General features: G+C 49.0%; 7 protein-coding genes across 7 annotated transcripts; 4 read left to right on the top strand and 3 right to left on the bottom strand.

The window, feature by feature from the left end:
• Positions 1–38: 38 nt before the first annotated feature.
• BP5553_03004 (Uncharacterized protein) lies at positions 39–3064 on the bottom strand (the record flags this gene model as incomplete). The annotated part of the gene is made up of 4 exons (XM_032011627.1): positions 39–914; positions 1205–1468; positions 1521–2731; positions 2809–3064. 4 exons carry the CDS (start codon positions 3062–3064, stop codon positions 39–41), a joined length of 2607 nt encoding a protein of 868 aa, XP_031871320.1.
• A 1078-nt stretch (positions 3065–4142) lies between these two features.
• BP5553_03003 (uncharacterized protein) lies at positions 4143–6760 on the top strand (the record flags this gene model as incomplete). Its single annotated transcript, XM_032011626.1, has 2 exons — positions 4143–4762; positions 4813–6760. The coding sequence occupies 2 exons, from the start codon at positions 4143–4145 to the stop codon at positions 6758–6760; spliced, it is 2568 nt and encodes an 855-aa protein (XP_031871319.1).
• A 201-nt stretch (positions 6761–6961) lies between these two features.
• On the bottom strand, positions 6962–9457 carry BP5553_03002 (putative cysteinyl-trna synthetase protein; the record flags this gene model as incomplete). Its single annotated transcript, XM_032011625.1, has 3 exons — positions 6962–7978; positions 8025–9167; positions 9227–9457. 3 exons carry the CDS (start codon positions 9455–9457, stop codon positions 6962–6964), a joined length of 2391 nt encoding a protein of 796 aa, XP_031871318.1.
• A 326-nt stretch (positions 9458–9783) lies between these two features.
• On the top strand, positions 9784–11451 carry BP5553_03001 (tRNA methyltransferase complex GCD14 subunit; the record flags this gene model as incomplete). Its single annotated transcript, XM_032011624.1, has 1 exon — positions 9784–11451. One exon carries the CDS (start codon positions 9784–9786, stop codon positions 11449–11451), a length of 1668 nt encoding a protein of 555 aa, XP_031871317.1.
• A 293-nt stretch (positions 11452–11744) lies between these two features.
• BP5553_03000 (uncharacterized protein) lies at positions 11745–12500 on the bottom strand (the record flags this gene model as incomplete). The annotated part of the gene is made up of 1 exon (XM_032011623.1): positions 11745–12500. One exon carries the CDS (start codon positions 12498–12500, stop codon positions 11745–11747), a length of 756 nt encoding a protein of 251 aa, XP_031871316.1.
• A 1154-nt stretch (positions 12501–13654) lies between these two features.
• Positions 13655–14362, top strand: BP5553_02999 (uncharacterized protein; the record flags this gene model as incomplete). The annotated part of the gene is made up of 5 exons (XM_032011622.1): positions 13655–13670; positions 13774–13914; positions 13997–14103; positions 14167–14252; positions 14323–14362. The coding sequence occupies 5 exons, from the start codon at positions 13655–13657 to the stop codon at positions 14360–14362; spliced, it is 390 nt and encodes a 129-aa protein (XP_031871315.1).
• Positions 14363–14861: 499 nt separating this feature from the next.
• BP5553_02998 (uncharacterized protein) lies at positions 14862–16874 on the top strand (the record flags this gene model as incomplete). The annotated part of the gene is made up of 3 exons (XM_032011621.1): positions 14862–15449; positions 15505–15847; positions 15898–16874. The coding sequence occupies 3 exons, from the start codon at positions 14862–14864 to the stop codon at positions 16872–16874; spliced, it is 1908 nt and encodes a 635-aa protein (XP_031871314.1).
• Between the last annotated feature and the right edge of the window lie 284 nt (positions 16875–17158).

The raw sequence follows: 17158 nt of genomic DNA, 5'->3' as shown, positions 1-17158 counted from the left end.
CCCCCCCTCAGCCCCCAAATACACAAAAGAAAACTTATCTAAGTAGCCATTTGCGCCTCAAAACTGTTCAAAATCCTCCCAAACATCAGACACATCCTCCAACAGCCCATTTGGCCCAGCGCCGCACTTGCTTTCTGCACCTGTTCGATATACTGTCCCCTCGGCGCGTTGGTCTTCAATTTCGCATACGCCCAACATACGATGCCACCTGTGAAAAGACACACCGCAACTTCATACGAGCTATCCGCCACCATTCCTGCGTTGATGCAGTGATGGCAGAGTTCTAACATGCTGTATACGTGGGACATTGTGGAATTGGCCATCTCGCTGTTGGCCCAGTGCTTGAGATTCTCTTCGGCGAAATTGCCGTCGTTGAGATTGTTTGATCGCCCCGCGACGAGATGCATATCAGAGAGGCTTACATCAAGGGCGATGTATCCTAAACGATGAAGTAGCGATGCCGCCACACTCGTTCCCAATGACTGGTAGCATTCTGCCCAGCTGTCGAGGCCATCGACTAGCCAGCGGCGCCGCTCTTTCAACCCCTCGCCGATCGGCATCGCCGAGTTTCCAAATGTGCCCATTAACCCGGTGGGATTCAGCATGGAAGTCGATTGGCGCCATTCGAATATATGAGTATGGATAGCGTAGATGAGAACGATCTTGCCGAAATCTCCCCCAGTCTTTGGAATCGGTGGAGGTGGTTTCACCCATTTGCGGAGTAGGCATGCGTTAAGTGCGTGTAAGTAAAAAGTCGGGGGTGGCCCGTCTACGACGCCAACAAGCATTTCCCATGATTCAGAGGTGGCTGCTTCCCAGTATTCTTCGGGGCATGGAAACACGCAGTTGGTAGTTTCAGCTTTGCTTACATACGGCTGGTTGTTGAATAGGGCAGGATATTGACAGTCAAATATCTACAAATTGTTAGTTGGTTTCGGGATTATTATAAACAAATTCCCGCTATAGACAATTACAGCGGTACATCCAAATAAGGCTCGACCATGACCTAGACTTAGTACGGCATGTATGTTTTAGAAGACTGGATCCATACAGGGGTCTAGAATCCTAAATGTCTCAAATACAAAAGAAATTCTTGAGCATAACTTAAAGTCGTTGGGTCATTTTCATAATCGTGCTGCTGTTGCCGTTCGTCTATAGCGAGAGAGGGAAGAAGAAGATGCGGGGAGAATTAAGTGACACTTACATATATTGACAGGCCAAGCCGCTTCCTCTTTTCCGTTTCCGCCCATGCCAGCCAAAAAGCATCTAGCTGACTTATTCCAGGACGCTGAAAGTGCTTTACGTCCACCCTAGCTGCAGGTCTGCAATCCATGAGGCGGGATCTCCTGCAAGCCGTAATAAGTATCCCTCGACTGCCCTCAGCAAATTCATAAGCTTGCTTGCTCCCACTCCAAGTACCGGCCAAGCAGAGGAGGAAATACGTCAAGATGTTATCAACAGAACGCAGCTACATCTGGTCAGAACCGGCTGTCAACAAGGGGTGAGCTGTCGATACTTACAAATTTGGAATCAACTTCTTGCATGCGGAAACAAGCAATTCTAAGATGATCATAAAACACACGGGAAAAGCGTCCTCGGTCGCTTCTAGAATGACTAGACCCAAGAAACATCATTGCAAGGAGAAGGAGGGGTGGAGAGTTATATATATCAAACGTTGGAAGATGAAGAACCGGAAACCTTGGATGGATGTATCTGATATAAAGTCGAAGGAAGAAATCCAGCGCTTCGGCGGGCGGGAACATGGCATCACTGATCTCTGGCCGGGACATCTCATTCCTGTAATTAGCCCCGTCAAGGGCAGAGAGTAAGGAGGCGTGCAAGGGGTTGTTTATGTGCTGGTAGGGTCGAATTGTTGTGGCGTCGAGGCCACTGCTTCTGGCTTCATCAAGTACTAACTGCCAGGACACGGGCAACAAGTGAAGTGGTACAATGCGAGATGCTCGATGCTGAGCATGGCTTGAATTGATCACTTTATCCGGCCAGTCATTCGTATCTTCATCCTCGTTATCAGCAGCGTCAAGATGGCTGACATCATCTTGGCGATACGGGACCGCTTGGTACTGGTACGGATTATCAGTGAAACTGTCCACTGCATGCATCGTGTCGTGCTCATGGTGATTATCAGGAGACGACCCCGTGTTGGAGGACCCCAGCGCCCAAGATATATCTGCATCATAGGAGCCCATATATGCATTGGAGTTATCACTGAAAAGCATGAAGCCACCCCATAACGACGGATTAAAATTTTCCGCTGGCGTGAAAGTATATCCATCCTGTGGTGTCAATGCCGCTTCCATAAGACTCGTGAGACCCTGGGTTTGGGCCGCATTGCTAGGGACCATTAATGAATGGGGATTTTGGACGTCGTCCGGCGGCAACAGACTTTGATAGCCAGCGTGAGCGGCATGGCCTTGGTCAATAAAGGCACCTGGCTCCTGACGCATCTGGTTATAGACATCATCTGAGCCATGAGTTACAGGGCCGCCGACGGTTTCTTGGAAAGTGGACTGAGCACCATCTTGAATGGATTGCTTGCTAAGGTCTTCAACATCTGGCTGGGGTGGCGAAGTAGAGCTGTATCCCACTACGGTCCCGTGAGGGTTGGACGATTCCGGCTGGGGATTGTGTATGCGGCGATGCCGATTGAGCAAATCGCTTCTTGTGAAACGTTTCCTGCATACCACGCAGGCAAATTTACCCACCTCTTCGTCTATAGAAGTGTCAGGCCCCTTCGAGTGGACGGAGAATGGCAATTCTAGGTGGAAAAAATATTACATATTGACTTACGGTTTGCTTGGTGGCGCGTCAGATTCTCAATACGGCTGAAATTCTTGGGGCATCGTGGGCACTGGAACCGCTGTCCCGGCGCATTGGGAACTGCCTTTGGCTTTGCTGCTTCTTTTGGGGGGCGTGTGGACCGCTTGGCCTGGCCGGAACTTGAGCTGGAGATGCCTTTTCCCGCAGCTTGGCTTGAGGTCTCTAGGTTGCTGTCGATGGCTTTCCCGCTCCCACTGCTCTGGGCCTGGGGCCTCGGAGCATCCATCTCGTCCCCCCACAGACCGCCAGATTGGGTCGCGAGAGAGAATCGGCGGTGTAAGGTGTCAGCGGCTGCGTCCACTATCAGGTTCGGAGTTAGAACGAAGGAACACAAATACGATCCGCCGACACCTAGAGTACTTTAAAAAGTGGAAGGATACTTCGTAAAGACAAACAGCTCGTGGAGGAAGTGGAGTGTGGACATCAAGGGTTGCGGTGAGACCTACGGGACCCCATTTGGCATGGTGGGTTATATATAAACTTCCGCAGCCAGTTATGAACGATATGATATTTCGTTGATAAGCTTATGGAGCCTTGAGCGCTGGAGAATTGTGGTCTCGGAGACTCAGATTCAACTGAACTTAGTAAATAATGTATATCCCAAGGTAGCCGGGACATAGAGTATAAAGGGTTGTTGATACTTCGTAATAGAAAGATAAGTAGGCACCTATGTATGATATGCTAAAGCTCTGCTCGTTAAAGCGGCATGCTGAACACAAATAGATTTGGCAGTGTTCTATAGTTCTTACAACATTATCGGTTTTGCAGAGCTAGAATGGCACCAGTAGGATATCTCAAAACCCACCAAATAAGTTGTTAAAACACAACTGGGGGGATTGAAACGTGCTTGTAACAACTGTGCAGTGCCGCTCTTTACGCAAATGCTTTAGTTACGCGTCCAGTGGGTGTCATCGTTATGCACCACCACCGCTGTATAAACCACCGTATACCAGGGTGGACGGAGGTGGATGTCAACACTGTAACCCAAGACATAGGACGAACGACCCAAATGTTTCGTCAGTCTGGATCCGATAAAATAGCAAATAAGAAATGGGCAAGTGACCATCGAGGCTATTTGCGCCGCACTGCCACTCTATGGCAAAGCTCAAGGTCAGCCTTTGCAGCCTTGCACCAATTGAGACACCCCGACCGGCCTCGGAGGTGTCGAGAGAGTAACTTTGATAAGCTAGAGTAGAGCTCTCCTTAACTATATCCCTTTTCTTTCTCGCTTCCTTCTCTCTTCTAGATAAGTTCCCATTTATTCTCCCATATTTACTTGTTAAGTCGACGGGCGTAAGTAAAAGATGGGCTCCAATTCGGGGGGAAAAGAAACAAAAGACTCTATAAAAGCAGATAGGGTTACAGAGTGGATAAGTCAGTTAACTCTCGAGGAGAAAGTCAGCCTCCTCTCTGGGTCAAACTTTGTGGCTGCCACCGGCGTCCCCCGTCTAGGGATTCCGGGCCTTAAACTAGTTGACAGTGTCAATGGCGTTAAGGGTTCCTCTCACATCAACGGAAGCACCACCCTCTGTTTCCCAAGTACCACATGCTTAGGCGCAACATGGAACGTCGAGTTGATGGAGAAGCTAGGCGATGAATTGGCAGTCCAAGCAAAACAGAAAGGTGCATCTGTCATTCTCGGCCCAACGGTCAATATCCACAGAGATCCACGAGGGGGGCGGAATTTTGAATGTTTTAGCGAAGATCCTTTATTAACAGGCAAGCTGGCCGCTGCCCTTGTCACAGGCATTCAGAGAGGAGGGGTAGCGGCGTGCCCAAAACATTTCATTGGCAATGATAGCGAGACTAAACGCCGCTTTTATTCTGTTAAGACTTCGACGGACGGCAGGGCAATGCGGGAGATCTATCTAGCTGCTTTTGAGCACTTGATAAGGGATTCTGATCCAATGGCGACTATGACGGCGTGGGTGCTCTTTTTGATATGCTAATCGATATTCTGACATAGTGAAACAGATACAACAAAGTTCAAGCCAACAATAAGGAGAGCCCTTTATTTTGCAGCGAGAGTCCCATAATTCAACAGATCCTGCGCGACGAATGGAACTACCGAGGATGTGTTATTTCAGACTGGTATGGAACGCGATCCGGACTCCCTACACTTGAAGCCAATCTAGACCTGGAGATGCCCGGGCCCTCGGTGTTTCGGGGAGAAAAGCTCATCCAAGAGGTGAGAGAAGGTAATATTACCAAGGAATTTATCGAAAAACGAGTCAGGAATATTTTGACCTTAATTGAAAAAACGTTGGATACCGATCTACATGCGGACGAAAAATCAATGATGGGCGATAAAGCAAATCTGTTGGCCCGTACAATCGCCTTCGAGGGAATAGTGTTATTGAAGAACGAAGAAAAGACTCTACCGTTAAATTTTGACAAAAAGTGGGATGGAAAAGTTGCAATCATTGGCCCAGCAGCATTAAATCCCCCAGTAGGGGGTGGCGGTAGTGCCAAAACACCACCACAATATACACAACGACCACTGGGTTGCCTTCGGGCATCCCATCCAACTCCATCGAATGTACAACACTCTGTTGGGTTTAGAGACCATCAGACCATACCCTCGATACCGCTTTCCATCACCCGTGCTAGAAACGGAGAGGAGGGAATGGATATATCTTATTTCACCCAAGACCAGGCGAACACAGTTCTACAGGAGTTCCAACCGACAATGCAAACTGCAATGATTGGCTATCTGAAACCTCCCTTGACCCAGGAAACATTCTCAGAATACGTGATCTCCACGACAATCAGACCTAGCACAACTGGATCGCATACCGTTGCAATCCAAGCAACAGGCTCTTTCGAGCTTCTCGTGGACAAGAAGCTTGTGCTCTCGGGCGAAATGTGGCCTCCTCCAAGCGTTGAAGACTTCCTCTTCATCCCGCAGGCACTCGAACGATCATGTACCGTCCGGATGGTTGCTAGGCACGAGTACTTCATCCAAGCCATAGTCCAGCCCTTCAAGCCCTTCGAAGAGACGGGGGAACCGAGGATTCATGGTGCAAAGTTATGTTTCATGGAAGAATATTCCGGGGAGGCCTTGCGGGACGGCGCTGTAAATTTAGCATCTGAGTCTGAAATTTCTATAATTTTCGCGGGACGCAATGCGGAGATGGAGAGTGAAGGATTTGATTTGACGTCGATTCATCTTCCAGATAACCAGGAGAAGCTGATAAAAGAGGTTTCCAAAGCGAGTAGGAAGACTGTTTTAGTACTGTTTGGAGGCAATCCAATTGATGTCTCGGAATACGTGGATGATGTGGATGCAATTGTCTGGGCTCACTTCCTAGGACAGGAAGGAGGAGAGGCAATTACGGATATCTTGACAGGGAAAGTATGTCCAAGTGGGAGATTGACTGTGAGCTGGCCGAAAGCCCTTGAGGATGTAGGCAGCTTTTCGCACTTTCCCGCTGTTCGGAATAGCGATGGCGATTGGGAGATTGACTATGTTGAGGGTTTGAAGGTTGGATATAGAAATGATGAATATGAGTCTCGTTGGCGTTTTGGGTTTGGATTGTCATATACGGCTTTCAAGTATAGTAACCTGCGATGTAGTATATTTCCTAGAGGCGATGGAGGAAACCCAGGCGGAGAATTGGCGATCGAAGTTGACGTTACGAACACTGGAGAAGTGAGAGGCCAGGAGGTTGTTCAGGTATATATTGAGGATCCTGAGGCGTCCATGTGGAGGCCGAAGGAGGAGCTCAAAGCATTCCAGAAAGTGAGCTTGAATGCAGGGGAACGTCAGACTGTGAAATTGATGATCGATCAAAGGATTGCTTTTAGTTTTTGGGATGATAGGATCCCGGAGGAGGCATGTTGGAGAGTGGAGCCTGGGGGCTTTAGAATTCGAGTTGAAGATTTGGCCGAAACTGTGACACTGGACGCTGGGTTCACTTGAAATATAGAAATAGTATTCGCATAAGATAGTGGGTGTAGCACATATATACCAACTTATCAAAAGCTAGATATGTGAGATGGTGCTTGAGATATTGTGAAAGCTAAGCAATGCGCTGGGTATACGTAGTACTTTAAGTGACAGAGGTCAGAGATGCTGTTTTGAGTGGCAAGTTCGACAGTGAACCAAAACCAAAACAAACGATCACGCCCCAGACTTTGCTTTCCACTCCTCATGAGCCTTTTTCTGCCTCTCCCAGTCCTTTTTCAACTTCTTTAACGCGTTCTTCGTTACGTCTTTACCATCTGCCGTTTTCGTAGGAAGCCCGTCTTCATCCCAAGCACTGAATCGCTCATCTCGAAACATATCTAACGGGCTCACCTTGACCTTCTCAGCCTTCTCGCGCTCAAGCCTTTCTCTCTCTAATCTTGCTGCCTCCTTCTGAGCCAACCCCTCTCGCTCTTTAGCGGCCTTCTCCTCCCTCTGGGCTACAAGCTCCTCTCTGGGAATAAATTTAATGAGTGCACCCAGACCCTCGGGTCTATCATCAAGATAAACTCCTAGGTTGGTCAGATAATCATCTCGGATTAAATCTGAGAGGGCGAGAAGCACCTTCTTCGATGGCGATGAAGGAGCTAGCTGTCGTATCTCGTCACGAACTTTTGAAACAGAGCGGAGATATGGCATAACAAGGAGTTCCGGGTCTGTCGTACCAGCAGAGAGAAGAGAATCAAATTCGCTGTCGACATCCGCCGCCAAAAGCTTGTCGAGAGTTTCTGAACGGACAGAGAGGATGCTAAGGGCGTCCTTCACATTTCGGAAGACTACGATAAATGGCTCGACGGCTTCCTGCGGTGATAGATTCAAGGCAGCGCCTTTACTAGCCCATCCTAAGCCGTCATAAGGTGGCGAGGCATTCGCATCGAGACCAAAGATGCCAACGATCTTAGTCACCCATCGTGCAATCGCCTCCAGGCCTTGCAAATCCACAGCCACCCTGTTGCTATGGGTGCGGATATTCGCCTCTTTAATCAATTCATGTAGTACCCGCATTGCTCTTGGGGTATCAAATGAATCGGACAGTGCTGCCTGCATATTCTTTTGAGCCTTGTCCAGGCTCGTCTGTAGCTCCGTCTGGGTCTCGCTATTGATGGTTAGGGACTTCAGGGCATCTACCGAGCTTTTCTCGGCAAGCAAGGATTTTGTGACAATGAAGAAGTTCTATAAACTGTTAGTACTGATATACGTGATGGGAGACCAAGCTTACATTCACAGTCGTCTCCCACCCTTCAGCCATGGTTCTCATGTCGTCGGAAATTTCGACCCCATCGTTCCACCGGCCCATAAGGAAGACAATCCTCATACCCCTCGGCGTGTAATCGCTACTCAGAGCTTCCCGTATAGTTTGGAAATTCTTTAGTGATTTTGACATTTTGGAACCCGCAATTGACAAGTGGCCCATATGTAAAAAGTAATTGACCCAATTATGCGGCCCCTTGCCATGCTCACAAAAGTATGCCTCCGACTGCGCTAATTCATTGTCATGATGTGGGAAGGCAAGATCAATGCCTCCTGCGTGGATGTCAATCTGTGAACCTAGAACATCCGACGCCATGACTGAGCATTCAATGTGCCAGCCTGGCCGGCCCTCGCCCCATGGACTTGGCCAGACGGGCTCTCCGGGTTTGGACTTCTTCCATAAGGCGAAATCGCCCGCACCCCGCTTCGCTCCTAGATTCTTCGACAACGAGCCTTCTCCCTCTTCTTGTAAGGCTTTGTCATTCCGGCTTTCGGGTCTTAGTCGTGCGTACGGGTTCCCAGCTTTCTCAAATGCCGCAATGTCGAAGTAAACTGAGCCATCTGCTTCGTATGCGAATCCTTTCTTGATGATCTGATCCACGAAAGATACAATTTGTGGAACGTACTCCGTAACTCGTGTTACCACATCTGGTCGCAAGATGTTTAACGTATCCATATCCTCCATGAAGTGGGCCTCCCAGTATTTTGTAACCTCCGTAAATATTGTATGGTCACTTCCATCGATTTTATCCTTGTAGAGGGAATCTAAGTATGGCGAAATGACGTCGTCCGCTTCTCCTCCAAACACATTCTTCTCCTGAATGGCCTTCCATGCAGAGTTGAGGCTGTTAATGTGCATCTTTATCTTTGTTTCCGCATCGCCAGGCTTGTCCCCCCCAATCAATGATTTTCCAGCTAGAACGTCGCCATATGCCTCATTAACTCGGGAGAGGTAATTGTTTGAGGTAAGATCTACCAAGTTTAGCGCTGGAAGATTGCTTTGTACATAGGCCTCGAAAGCCGTGGCTGCAAGTTCCGAGGTTTCGGATTCGGTGTACTTTTTGGACTTTTCTATCTCGAGGAGCCTTTGTCTTCGAGCTTTCAAAATAATCTACAGTTTCAGAAAGTAAATAAAAGTCATAACGCTGTGTAATAGGAATAGCCACTAACCTTATCGTCTATATCCGTAATATTCAGCACAAATTTCATTTTGAAGCCAAAGTAATCCCTCATTATCCGCCGTATGATGTCCGTAGAGACATAGTTTCGACCATGTCCCAGATGGGACGGCCCATACACGGTGGGGCCGCATGCGTAAAAGGAAACCTTGCCCTCTTCCTTGGGAATGAATGGCACAGGGCCTCCTGGTTTGAGGGAGTTATGGACTTTCAATTGCGCCATTGAGGTTCGAATTGGTGGATTCGCAGAAGTTGTGAGTAACCGATGATGGAAAATATAGGCGGTTCTATTCGCAGAACTTGAGAGCAACTTAAGTCTGAAATTGTGTACGGTCCTCGGTTTTGGGGTAGATATGCATCGCACCATGGAAACAAAGAGCATTTAGCCGTTGTGGATGTTCTTGGACGAAAGAGTCACAATTCGCGTCGCCTTGCGCCTTGCGATGTCGCGATGCTTGAAAGGCTCGGCTCGGCTAAATTGTGATTCTCTCAGCCTCGTCCTTTTCCGAAATTTCCTCAAAAATTCCGACCACCAACATCGGCCTCAATATGACTTCGAACATATCGCCCTTTCTCTATCCGGGGCCAATCGCCAAGACAGATAGTCTGGCAATCATTCATCTCAAGCGGGACCTCCAAATTCCAACAATTCTCCGAGACCATGACGAGGACGACGAAGGTTACTCTGAGGGTAAGGTCGTCAACACCCGATTCGGGTCCTTTCCGCATACCACGTTGATTGGATTGCCATGGGGAAGTCAAGTTCGAGCTTCGGTGGTTGATACGGGATCGCGAGGACGCCGAGACAAACAGGGACAAAACAAGCAGAAGCGGAAACGGGAGGAGTCCGAGGCTGAGGCAGGCGATAGTACAGCCAAGAAGGGGAAGCTAGAGGATGGTCCTAAGGAAGAGAGTGGCGGTGATACCAATATCAGCACCCCGGTTACGGTAAAGGAGGAGAAGGAAGCGGTCGTTGCATCAACTGGGTTCATACATTTACTGCCTCCCACACCCGAGAATTGGACAAGCTCGTTGCCTCACCGAACTCAAGTGGTCTACACACCCGATTACAGTTACATCCTTCACAGATTGAGAGCCAGACCTGGAACAAATTTGATTGAAGCGGGTGCTGGAAGTGGATCTTTTACACATGCATCCGCAAGGTCGGTATTTAAAGGCTACCTCTCCAATATAGATGGAGATGTCTCTGCGCAGAAGAAAAAGAACCTAGGCAAGGTCTGGAGCTACGAATTCCACGAGCAAAGGCATCAAAAATTGGAGGAGGAATTGCAAGATCATGGGCTGGAAGGAATTGTGCAAGTCACACATCGGGATGTATGCGAGGATGGTTTCTTGGTTGACAATCAAAGTCCAGGTGCAGATGCCATTTTCCTGGATCTCCCGGCTCCGTGGCTTGCTCTGCCACATCTCACTCGATCAGCCCTCTCAACTCCTCCGAAATCGTGGTATAACGCTTCCGGATCAGGGACGCCAAATCCTGCAAATGGAACAAAGGAGCCTTCGACCACACCTGCCACACCCTTTATCTCACCGCTAAATCCTTCATGTCCGGTTCATATTTGCACATTTTCGCCGTGTATTGAACAAGTTCAGCGTACGGTATCTGTCATGAGACGGCTTGGTTGGGTAGACATTGAGATGGTTGAACTGTCGCAAAGGCGGTATGAAACCCGGCGCGAACGCATCGGCATCGACAGCAGCGGAGGCCCTCAAACAGCACCGGCAACCGTTAGTGAGGCTCTTGCGCGTCTGATTGAAGTGGAAGGCAATTCCAGGATATTCCACGAGAATGGCGAGAAGCCGGAAGCGAAACGGGAGAAAGTTAACCCAAATAATAGGGCGAAACTGCTGGAAAATTTGGTGGAAAAGAAAACCTATAAAGAAGGAAATTTAATCCATAGGTTAGAACCGGAAATTAAAGCTCATACGAGTTATTTAGTGTTTGCAGTTTTACCACAGGAGTGGACTGCTGAGGATGAGGAAAAGGCGAGGTTGAAGTGGGATGCTAAAGGCAGGGCAGATGGTGATGGAAAGGGGAATGAGGAAGCAGTTCCAATAAGCAAGAGGCAACTGAAGAAGGCAGCAAGACAGGCTCAGAAAGACAGAGCTGAGGCTAGGGCCGCTAATGGACAGAACTCAGAAGAGGCCGTTGAGGTGAAGAACGAAGATGAAACACGGATAGAAGACAATTTATAGACAGAATAGAAGACACCGCCTTGGGTATCCCTGGCATATTACTATTACGAGTAGCAGTGTGATTCGACTAGTGACGGTACCCGCTCCAGGCTTCTGGCCATCAGAACAATGATAAGGTAGTTCCCAACAAGCTCATCTTATCAACTATGTGCCATCAGCCAGTTGTTCCTGATATATTTTAAACAACATACCGTGTGGCAAACCATGTTGCTATACTTGTTTTCGAAGCCCCAACGACAGAGTAATTTCCAAGTTTTACCTTGTAGCGTCCATTTATGGAACATAGCGGTCCTTCAAACTTCCACAGCACCCTCTGGTACACCAGCTCTACTCCTTAACCTCCGCGCCAGAAACTTCATAATTGGCAACATCTCCCCACGGTCCCTGGGCATAGAATCATCCGGCTTGTCCCACTTCACGTACTCCATATTAATAAACCTCCCCTTCAACGAATCCACCGCACTTCTGGTAATCTGCGTGCTTCTGCTTCCGCCACATACAAGCACGGGGGTCCTGCTCTTTGCATCTCCAGATGCAGCAGAGGGTACACGTCCTCCAATACTAACTAGACCGCCAAATTCAGTTTCCGGAGCAGCAGCCAGCGCGACTCCCACGGCTGCCATCCCGCCTTGTCCAAAGCCGAAGAATAGGATGTTCCGCGCAGGATACCCGCATTTGCTCATCAAGACATCTCGAATCACCACGTCGAGCAGGACTTTGGTGCTGGCGTTAAACCCGGCATCTAGCTCGATCTCTCCTCGCCCTTCATCGACCAGGACGTCGTCGCCCCAGTGGAACGCAGGGGTGTCGGAACCCGTAAAAATAGGCGGGATGGGATTCAGTCCTTGGATCGAGATGGCTACTGTCTCTGGCAGGTTTAAATTCTTGCCGAGCTGGGCGAAGGGTTTATTGGTATCTCCAAGACCGTGGAGCAGGAGTAGGACGTTGACTGGTGAGCCTGATGGAGGCGGGATAATGTCGACAGTGAGAGACGAGGGAAAATCTGATTTGAGCGGTAGCTGGGGAGTTGTCGGTGCAGATGTAGACATTATCAATGGGTTTTGCAATACGTCCGTCTCCCTTAACTTTGCTAGATGGTAGATAGTAATACTATGAAGTGCGTGATTTTGAAATCACGTGGAGTGCAGCCGTCCACTCGAGATTGGTAACCCTAGAATATCAAATCAGATGTGCTCGAAGTGCACAGTAGCGTGCCCTGTTGTCTACGGAGTATGAATAATAGTTTGCGGAACTAGCACGGTTCAGGATCTACACGGCGGGAGATAAAACAAGCTTTTGCACATCGGTTGGCCAAGAGATTTGGAAGACTTGGCGATGGCTTGCGTTTTCCCAGTAGAACTATGCGCTCATCAAGCAGGGTTCCCTGGTTTAGGACTACGAGGGTACTATACAAGTATTTGCTGCACACTAAAGGGCTACTCGTATATTGCAATTCTGTTCTATTTAATTAGTCATAGAATGAGTCTTGTGCTTGAGAGAGCTAGTATCAACCAACAAGGAAAGAGTAATTGTGTACGAAGTTTACGTAGTTGAAGTGAGAACTGCTCTTCCCTTTGCATTGTGTAAAGGGGGCGGAAAGGGGCGTAGCCGGGAGATCCCCGCCATAGCCGAACTGATATAGGATGAGAAGCTCCAGACCTAAATTGAGGCCTGACCTTCCCATCTATCGGCTGGTCCGGCACCAATACGGAGTAGTCTTGCTCCAGTTTTATGTTTCGTTCCTGGCCCGGAATTGGGAAATGCAGCGGTGTTGGCTTGCGGGGACGCACTCATAAGAGCCATTTAAGTGCTACTTGAGCAGGCCAGGCCGCGCAAGCAGCTGAGCAGGGGCGTGGATATGGCGAAGTGCCCACAAATGATGGCCAATGCGTAACATTATGAAGCGTCTGCCTGTGAATATGTGGTGGCACTTGGACTTGACCCTGTGGACGCTGCGGCTTTTAGGTGCCGGGATAGCTGTGAATGGCTGAGTAGGCAGATTCCGACACATTCACACCCCCACTGGCAATAGAGCATAAGAAGCCTCCGTTACCCCTCCTCTTGAGAGGAAGAACATCCCCTCTTCATAGCCTACCTCCCTATTTCGCCTTCCCACGGACATAAATTGAAACCTTCACTATACAGAGTCGACTATACCAAGCTCCCTCGCAAACAAGCAACCTATACCAACCACCTTCTCAAGATGCCTTTCGGTTGGGGTCAGTCCTCTCTCTAGCTTCTCAACTTTGCTCCATCCTTGTCCCACTTGACCAGTGCCTTGGGAACCATCTAGTAACTATACTGACTTAGTGATCATTGCAGGTGACTCCGAGGACGCCTACAAACAGGCCAACGACAGCCAACAAGAATTCCACAATGAATCTAGCTTCGGACACGAGGCTTTAGCAGGCGCTGCTTCATTCGGTGCCTTCAAGATCTTCGAGGACAGACAACGCAAGGAGGGTAAGCTCTCTGCCCTGCATCCCGCCGTTTTCCTGGCGTATTTCTTTTTTCCCCAAGCATGGACTAATCATAATACCCTCAGGCAAGCCAGTATCTCACCAATTTGCCAAGGAGCTCCTTGTTGGTATCGCTGGTGCTGAGGTCGACAAGCTCATTGAGACGAAGGGCATGGACTTCGTCGATCGAGAGGTATGGCGATGAATCAAACATGCAATCTTGGGTTCAACGATGGGATAGCTGATTGTTTCGTAGAAAGCCAAGCGACACGCCAAAGAGAATGTCGAGCATATGTACGATGAGCACTATGTTCGGGAGCAGGGTGCCAACGAGTATGACCCGTAAGATCATCAGACTCCCGGAGGCATATTTGGTCGCCCATCGAGGAATGCTGCTGACACCAAGCAATAGGAACCAGTATCGTCCCAACAACAGACTCTACGACAATTAGAGAACGGCTCGATAGGCATCAAGTCCTCGGTGGGCCATGATAATCGGACCTATGACGGGAATGCATGTCACGTATCGAACAGAGTTGCAGTGTTGAGCTTGGTCGTACTGGGGATGCTCGGGGTTTAGCCAAGAATAGCTACTCAACGGAATGGTTTTCAAGTATTTTGTCCATCGCGATGCTTTGAGATTGATGTTGCTGCATGTTGTGAGGTATTGCTGGAGTATTAATTGATGTGCCGTGATATGATATTGTCAGGTTTGTTGTCATGTTGGCAAGTTTGCATCTTATGGAGCTTGCTGAGGTGACTTTATCGTATCAAGAGCTTGTCGCCGTATCAACCCGCCAAGCAATCCAACCACCAAGATCGCCGCCCCACACCCATGGCTTCGTCGTTATCCGTACACAAACCACAGTCATCATCCCTCGTCCTTATTCCTCCTCTCTGCTCACAACCCTATCATTTAATTCTGCTATCTACTAGTTATTATTCGCAGCCATGGTCAAGAACGCCCCCAATTCCCTCCGCAACAGCGTGAGCAGCATCTCTCTCCGAACCTCAGTGCAAGACCAAGCTACACGACAACGAACTGCAGAGCTCCAAGAGGAGAATGACACGCTGAAAAGGCAACTCCATGTTCTGTCGCAGCGACTCCATGCCCCCCCCGCAGGCCTACCCGTTGCCGAACATTCAGAAAACAATCGCCCTTTGAGAGATTTCGACCCTGAGCTTAATCCTCACAGCGACTGCGCCCAGACGATACTAGCCGGGCCAGATCAGCAGGCTACTCTGCCACTCCTGTATCGGCAGCTCAGAAGCCAGCCCGTACAAGAGGAACCTATGGGGTGGGAGGGGCAATCTGCCGAAGTGAAGAGTCTGTTCGAGAAGTACAACGATTGCATGAAGGAGCAGCTCCAGCAGCCGCGCGGGAGCTTAATCACCAAAGGACTTGTACGAGAAGAGAACGCACTGAAGAGCCCGGAGGCGTACACGCAGCCCTTCTGTGACTTCCTGACCGAGAATCCAACGGTGTGGCATACGGTTTCGCACTTTGAGAAGAGGCTAGATGCAGCAGGATTCACGAAGGTACTTAAATCTGGTTCCTCTTCATCAGAACTTGCTAATATTTTATCTTATATAGTTATCCGAGCGGAACACCTGGGGCAATGAATTACAACGTGGAGGGAAATACTATGTGTCGAGAAACGGAAGCAGTCTGATTGCTTTCACTGTTGGCAAGGGATATAAGAGTGGCAATGGAGTTGCAATGATAGCTGGCCATATCGACGCCTTGACGGCACGCCTAAAGCCGATAAGCAACAAGAAGACCTCCGCTGGCTACGTACAACTCGGGGTTGCTCCGTATGCTGGGGCTTTGAACAACACATGGTGGGACCGGGATCTTGGCATTGGAGGCCGAGTATTGGTTAAGGACTCTAGGACGGGCAAGATCACCACCAAGCTGGTGAAACTCGGATGGCCAAGTGAGTCTTATGATAATGCAATATGGGATACAGGACTGACTTAGTCACAGTTGCTCGAATCCCAACTCTCGCGCCTCATTTCGGCGTCGGCATGCAGGGACAAAATAACAAAGAAACACAGGCAGTTCCAATCATCGGCCTGGATAATTCCGACGGTTATACCGACTCTTTGGGAGACGAATTCAAAAACTTGACGCTAGGTGCTGAAGGTACATTTGCAGTGACCCAACCACCAAGACTCGTCCGAGCTATCGCAGGGGAGCTCAATATCCAGGACTACAGCTCCATTGTCAACTGGGAACTCGAGCTCTACGATACTCAACCTGCACAAACTGGTGGCTTAGACAAGGAGTTCATATTCGGCGGCCGGATTGATGATAAGCTCTGCTCGTGGGCTGCGATGGAAGGACTTCTCGCCTCTGCCTCTGCCTCTGCCTCTGCCTCTAGCTCCGAAGAAGATGGTATTATCAAGTTAACTGCCCTTTTCGACGACGAAGAGATTGGTAGCTTGCTCCGACAAGGTGCACGTGGCAATTTCTTGCCTAGCACCGTAGAGAGAATCGCCGAATCTTTCTCGACTAATGGGACGAGTTCTAATCTCCTGAGCCAAACCTATGCCAACTCATTCCTCCTCTCTGCGGATGTTACCCATGCCGTGAACCCCAACTTCCTTGGTTCTTATCTGGATGGCCATGCTCCTCGGTTGAATGTTGGTATTACGGTATGTGCCGATTCCAACGGACATATGACAACCGACTCTGTCTCGACTGCGCTCCTTACCCGAGTTGCGGAGAAAAGTGACAGCAAATTGCAGATGTTCATGATCCGGAACGACTCCAGAAGTGGAGGAACCGTTGGGCCGATGCTGAGCTCAGCCATGGGAGTTCGGGCTATTGATGCTGGTATCCCGCAATTGAGCATGCATTCTATCCGCGCGACGACCGGTAGTCTTGATCCTGGACTTGGTGTGAAGATTTTCAAAGGCTTCCTTGATACATTTGAGAGTGTTGATAAGGAATTTGAGTGATCATATAATTTTGATAACTACACGAAGATGCCACTCGGCGCTGTCATATCATAGATTAGAGTATTAGAATAGCTACACTAAATAAATCTTCAAGAAATTTCGAATGATTTAGTTCTTCTGCAAATGGGTGATTTACGTACGTCATGATTTACTCAGCTTATGCTGTCAGCGTTAACGCCGAATTTATACGCGACAACTTTTCTTCGGAATAGTAATCATTGACATCCAACCGAGGGACAACCACACCCAGTGGCGTGGCGTTGATCGGGTTTCCATTCAATGTT

This window comes from Venustampulla echinocandica (genome assembly GCF_003357145.1).
Source record: "Venustampulla echinocandica strain BP 5553 chromosome Unknown scaffold_1, whole genome shotgun sequence".
In the NCBI taxonomy this organism is placed as follows: Eukaryota; Fungi; Ascomycota; class Leotiomycetes; order Helotiales; family Pleuroascaceae; genus Venustampulla; species Venustampulla echinocandica.
Note: the sequence above shows the minus strand (reverse complement) of the source record. Positions and strands in the feature narration are given on the sequence as shown.